Here is a 6,392-nt window from a genome sequence, read left to right as displayed (position 1 = left end):
CGACTTGTTGCTATTGACGTCACACTGAAAACATTATTTGCTTTTATTCAACACAATGAATTTAACGGCAGCCTTTACCCACAGAGCCTCGAGAACACTGGCCTTCTTTAGCTCCTATGAGCTAACGCCATGCTAAACTGCATCTGTGGGAAACTGTCGGGACAACTGATTGTAACGACTACGGCACGGACGGAAACAGTTTTAGGTGCACGTGAAGCAACATTTTTAAATAAAACATTTGAAACGATAAAAAAAAGGCAAAAAATTTGCTTTGTACTAGAAGTAGCAGCTACAACCTTCAGTATAAAAGCTCGGCAGAAAGGTTTTAGAAGCAGTGCTGGATTTAACGCAAGAGACAGAAACAAAGATGTGTATGCACGTTTTATTGCATCAATATTTTATTTCCATTTGTACCTGAAACATATTTAATGCTGGACATGTTTAGTACCAACATTTTATTTAGAGACAGCTGCAGATCAAATCAAATCAAATAAAATACACGAAGCGTTGATGTGAACTGATTAATTGGGAGTGACCAAAATAATAAATAATGAAACCAGGAAGATGTGCTGATGAAACACTGCAGTACAGAACACACACACACACACACACACACACAGGTTTGTTTTGCTATCTTTATGGGGCCTTTGCATTGACTTCCATTCATTTTTCATTCATTTCTATAGCCTAACCATGACCTTTATCCATAACCTAACCATTACCAGTACATACCTAACCCTAAACCTAACACATCCTCAATTCACACCTTAGTCCTAAACCTAGCCCCTAACCCACCAACGGGACTTCTTCTTATGGGGCCCGGGCTTTGGGCCCCATAAGGAGCAGTTGGTCCTCACAATGCAGTATAAGTTGGAAAAATGGGCCTCACAAAGTAGCATAAACAAGGACACACACACACACACAGACACACACACACATATCTTTATGCGGATGATGCAGTGATGTCCATTCATCTCTGCAGCTCAACACTGACCCTAACCATTAACACCCCCCACCCCAAAAATCTGACTTTGTACCTCCAAACCAGAAGAATCCTGACAAGTTGGCATTTTGGAAAAATGGTCCTTAAAAGGTATCAAACACACACACACACACAGACACACAGACAACATGGACAGTTGTAATCAGTTTTACACACACACCAACATGTTTTATATTTGTGTGTGTGCTTCAAAGCTCATGTTTTCTTCATTTGACTGTAAACCTTTGCAAGAATTCAAAGCCACATCATTTACACAGCGGTGAGGCGTTTCACGTGGACTCTCGTTTTAACAAACTGTAAAACACAAAATCACAATATTTTAACTCTGTTATGTTTCTACTCAATATATTTACTGCTATAAAAGTTTACAGAAATGCAAAGTAAATAAAATGACGTGAAAAATTTGCGTGCTCGGCATTTGACAAGAAACAAAGGCGACACTGATATTCGGAATAAGAAAAAATATATACAGCAAATACTTAGAAATACACAGATTAGGATTGTGCTTGCTTTTTTCATGGATTAATAAAGGTGAATTAATTGAAAAGCCGTCAGCTTGGAAGCATTGAGACTTACAGCTTTTAGCTTTAATGTATAAAATACAACTAAAGAGATTTACAAATCATTTTATTTTAGGACAGTCTAAATATTCTGCTGACGTATGGAACGTTCATAACAACAGCGGTGGCTCTAATCTGATCTAATCTGGTCAGTGATTTCCTGTAACTATTTTCAGCCTCGACTCTTTGGTTTAGTTTTGTGGTCAGTCGAGTAAATATTTACAAGCACCGTGGAAATATTCAGAGACGATAAGTTTTGATAGACAAAAAGATGAAATCGTGCAGCACTGTGCAACTTCTGTTTCTTAACATCAAGTTATGATCGTCCAGATGTTCTTTCAAAAGGACGAGCGAAGCGATACCACATCTGTCTCAGTGTTTGAGAGCACTAGCTGTTCCTCCTTCACCACAGACGACCCCCCCACTACGATGCAAACACGTACGCTGACGTCCCGTCGCTGAGGGGTGTGAACAGTGAATGTTTGCAGTTTTTGAACTGGGACTGGGACTGGGAATGCAGATACTGTAAGTCTTAATGTTTTTGGTGCAAGGTATTCAAGGGCAGAGCCAGGGGGTGGCCATTGGTGTCCTTGACCACCAAATGTTAATATTTGGCCACCCCAATCATATGAGGCAGCTAACTGTATACCTTTAAGAAATAAAAAAAAATCTAGAAAGCATAGTTTCCTGTTGTTCTAGAATTTTTGTCTTGAACTTTTTTGAATTGTTCGAGAATTGCGCCGCTCAAGGAATTTTAAATCACTTTCATGTTGGAGCAGCTGTTCCTTTCATTCTGGGATGTTACTTGTGAAAACTTTAATTTCTCTTTTCTCTGGATGTAAATCACTTTTGTTGGATGATTATTTCCTCTGGTATCAGATGCTGTGCAGCTAAAAAGGATTTTTACCGAAACCTTTTTGCTTTTGGACATTTGTTATGATGCGTAACCATGGCAACAAGGTAGTTTTTACAGTTGGGAGCAGCTGATTAACATCTCAAAAGCTCAAATAATACCTCAGCTACAGCCCCAAATCACAAGTGAGTTAAAAAGGAGGTGCCGTGGATGCATCCCCATCTATTTGGCGGAGGTGCTTGAGTACCCGACCGCCGAGATCCTGGAGCTGGGAAACGCGGCTTGCGGCTACAAGAAGACCAGGATCATCCCCTGACACCTGCAACTGGCAGTCCGCAATGACGAGAAGTTCAACAAGCTGCTGGGAGGAGTGGCCATCACTCAGGGAGGAGTTCTGCTCAAGATTCAGGTGGTCCTGCTGCCCAAGAAGACCGAGAAACCCCCCAAGTCCAAGTAGATAGATCAACAACTGCAGCCAGTTTCTTCAGATCTTCTCTAATAAAGACGGCTACAAGAGATCCTTCCTGCCCACAGCCATCAGCATCTAGAACAACCAATGAATCCAGGATGATGAGCTACAACATTTAAGTTACCTCTAGGATTAATCAAGTATTTTTGAATTGAATTCCTCAAGTGATGGGGGTGGTCATTTTACATACGGCGGTGGACATCTTGGATTTTGACGTGGCAACCCAATTTTCAAAAAGAACCTTTCTTATACCGAGATGCAACCACACGTCAACAGGGAAGGTGATATTTCAATAATTTTTCAAGCTATCATGCTCACAACGTGCACAGTCAGACGGACAGTATTTCTAATGTCCCCTCTTCACTTTGTGATGGGAGACAAAAAACATCTACCAGTGGACGATCTTTTCAGGGTCTTGACGAGGTGAGCTCCATATGACGTGACAGGCCGAGACGAGAAAGGTCGTGGAGAGCTCTGAGGATGCACAAAACTTCCACAACAACAATCTGCGCACAGAATTGTGATGGAAATTATGTTAATGTGTAGTCTTTAAATAAAGTTTATTAAAAAAGCAAAGGACCCAGCTTAGACATTAATTGTCTACATAGCAGGGGAATCATGTGGGGAGCCTGAGTGTCACAATAAGACAAGAAAGGAAACAGAAACCTGTCATTTTATATTTAAACGTTGGATCGAGAAGCTGTAAAATGTACACATAGATGTTAAAGTTGTATCTGTTATCAATAGTTAATAATATTTAAACCCAATACCTGAGACATGACTTCCTAATGCACCTGTATACCAAGTGAAACAAAGAAAAACCATAAAGGCGCTCCTTCCTCTTCTTGACACATTTTCACTTCAACACCTTTTACTAATTTTCCCATTGAAAAACTGAAATACTCCAAAAATATATTCTAAATTTCCTAAAATCTCAAGCGATTAATGTTTGCCTATAATACTGAAAACGACAGAGCACATCAAAAAAATCTAATTTCTTTTGCAAACATATAGCATGTTCATGTCTTCGTTTGTGCTCGTTGACAACGAGGAATGATGAATCCAAAATAAATAGCCGTGGCCTCCTAAGATAAAATACAGCTTCTTTCTTTGCCAATAAGTGTTCAGTGTTTTCTTGCCTGAGACGATGTCCACAGTTCCACAGAGATGGCATCAGCAATGTGTATCATTTGGTCTGCTGTGGCAAAAGGTCCTTAATACTGAGAGGAATGATACGAGGAGGCTTCCAAACACGAGATTCAACTTCCTTTTTGCTTCGTCCAAACGTGTCTCAAACCCAGTATTGGTTCTTTTTCAAGGCCGGGTTTGATGTCCGACAGTGCTGCAACAGCTCCGGGTCTGCATCTTTGGAGTCTACGTTGGTCATGGGAATGTTATTGGCTGGGTCGGTTTTGCGAAAGGTCTCTGTTGTGGCCACCTCTCCGTTTTTGGGCTTAAATGCTGCCGTCTGGACGTCGTGTTTGCCCGTCTTGTTTTTTCGGATCAGGTAGTAGGCCAAGACGGCTGCCAGAAGTAAGAGAAGGAGGACTATCAGGATAGGGATGAAAATAGACCAGAAGTTGTTGCGGCGGGAAACATGTGGGTTCCCGTGGGAGCCGGAGTCAGGAGATGCAGTGGTAAGATGGTCTCCAAGGGACCAGTCTGTTTGACCAGGTGATGCCCCTCGACCGTGTCCAGTCTTACCTGGGTGGTCCCTATTGTAGGGAGTTCTCAGTAAAGTGGCGGGGTAAACCCCAGAAGCATTGTAAGGGCCTGTGTGGAAGGAAAGCACACATTCTGCAGGAGGGACTCCGTGGGCTTTGAGTAGGAAGCGAGCCTCATCTTGATTAACACCATCTTGTGACCCAGAGGCACCATCTAAGATTTCCATCGCAACACGACCTTCGTTCAGATCCTTCTGGCTGAATGAGTCCACTGGGTGACCTGCACCAGGACCCCCAGATGTCAGAAAACGAGCGCCCTTTGGCTGCTGGATGATTGTGAATGTGGGGGAGGTTCTGGTCTTGTTGGCCAGTAGAGTTGCATCTAGAAGATTTCTATCCAGCTGGACGATTGTATCCCGAGGTAACAGAGGATCCTGAGCGATCTTGGCCAAAGGCTGTACTGTGATGTTGAGGACAGAGGAGGCATTAGCTGCACGGCTCCGGGCTGTAAATGAAATGCTGTCTCGAGGTGATGTGGACTTGACAAAGCGAACGCTGACTCTGCCTTCACTGATCTGTTTCTGGGTAAAGGCGGACGTGGGCTGCCGGTCCACCATGATAGCCGCATACTTTGGAACGCTAGTGATTTTGTAAAGGATGTCCTCCTCAACCGGGCCCCCAGTTGTAGCCTTTAACAGGTCCTCCGTTACTAGAGTCTGATCATCACCCTGCTTAACCTTGATCTCAGAGACTTTGCCAAGAAGCAGTTTTCGAGCCAGAATGCCGATGTGTAGCGTGAACGGCTCAGTTTGGTGTTCTCCATCTGACACTACAAATTCTAAAAAGCCTTCTTTAAGGCTGCCGTCGCTGCTGAAGCCCACTTCCCCACGATTGACCATCTCTTGTGTGAACTCAGCGATGGATTCCAGTGTGATAGGGTTAACCAGATTTCCATTGCCAGGTGCTTTGGTCACCTTGAAGTGAACCTCATCCGGTGGGCTGTCTTCATCCTGAGTGTTGAGATGATTCTGAGTCAAGACAGTCATGGAGCCTTGGAGAACCTCAAAGAGCATATCTGTTGTGACTAGTTCAGGGGGGTCCGAGCCCCGCTGTTTGACTGAAACATGGAAGACCTCCTCCAGAACAACAGACTCAGCAGGGGACGACACGCCACGGCCCTCAGACTTTAGTCGGGCTCTGAAAGAAAAGCTGTCGGAGGCAACCCCTGAGTCATCATGGAGGTAATCCAGCTTTCCTTCAGACACATCTTGCTGCATGAACGTGGGAGCTTTTCGTGGCAGGTCCTCTCCATTCAGGGTAATCCGACCATGACTGGGAAAACGCTTAATCTCAAAAACCACATCCACGTCGACTCGATTGGCTTCAGGCACACTCGCCAGAAGATTGGAGGCGTCAAGAATGGTACTGTCGATCGTTTTGCTCTGGCCCTGCACAACTTCCAAACCTGAGAAAAAAACAAAAACAGTCTCGTTTCAATAACATCAAGGTTCCTATAGAAGAACAACTATTCAGCAAGAACGTCTTCTGTTGAGGGTTAACCATGGAGCACTTCACAGTTTGTCTGCTGGCAGATTTACAGACAGATAAAGAGGCGTCGTTTTAGCAGCAACAAACAGAAGTGATGAACTTTTTAAAGATGTTGGACTGTTCCGTTAAATAAGAGGCAGAGGTGTCGATATTTAGTTTTTCTTCTTTCTGCTCCCTTCATTCATGGTTTGACATATCTTCTGTTTCAAATTGGATGGATGGATGGATGGATGGATGGATGGATGGATGGATGGATGGATGGATGGATGGATGGATGGATGGATGGATGGATGGA

The 6,392-nt window shown here is 43.5% G+C and overlaps 1 protein-coding gene across 1 annotated transcript in view; it reads right to left on the bottom strand.

Annotated features, from left to right (window-relative positions):
* Nucleotides 1-3,683: 3,683 nt before the first annotated feature.
* cspg4 (chondroitin sulfate proteoglycan 4) overlaps nucleotides 3,684-6,392 on the bottom strand; it is a 100,420-nt gene continuing 97,711 nt past the window's right edge. The window contains exons 10-12 of the mRNA XM_037683083.1: nucleotides 6,110-6,131; nucleotides 4,590-6,014; nucleotides 3,684-4,547 (exon numbers count right to left, since the gene is read on the bottom strand). Of these exons, the coding sequence (XP_037539011.1) occupies nucleotides 4,177-4,547; nucleotides 4,590-6,014; nucleotides 6,110-6,131 (1,818 nt within the window). The 3' untranslated portion in view covers nucleotides 3,684-4,176. The remainder of the gene's footprint in view (nucleotides 4,548-4,589; nucleotides 6,015-6,109; nucleotides 6,132-6,392) is intronic.

Source organism: Nematolebias whitei, chromosome 10 (genome assembly GCF_014905685.2).
Source record: "Nematolebias whitei isolate Nwh7 chromosome 10, NemWhi1, whole genome shotgun sequence".
In the NCBI taxonomy this organism is placed as follows: domain Eukaryota; kingdom Metazoa; phylum Chordata; class Actinopteri; order Cyprinodontiformes; family Rivulidae; genus Nematolebias; species Nematolebias whitei.
The sequence above is the reverse complement of the archived record's forward strand: the minus strand, read 5'-3'. Positions and strand labels throughout refer to the sequence as shown.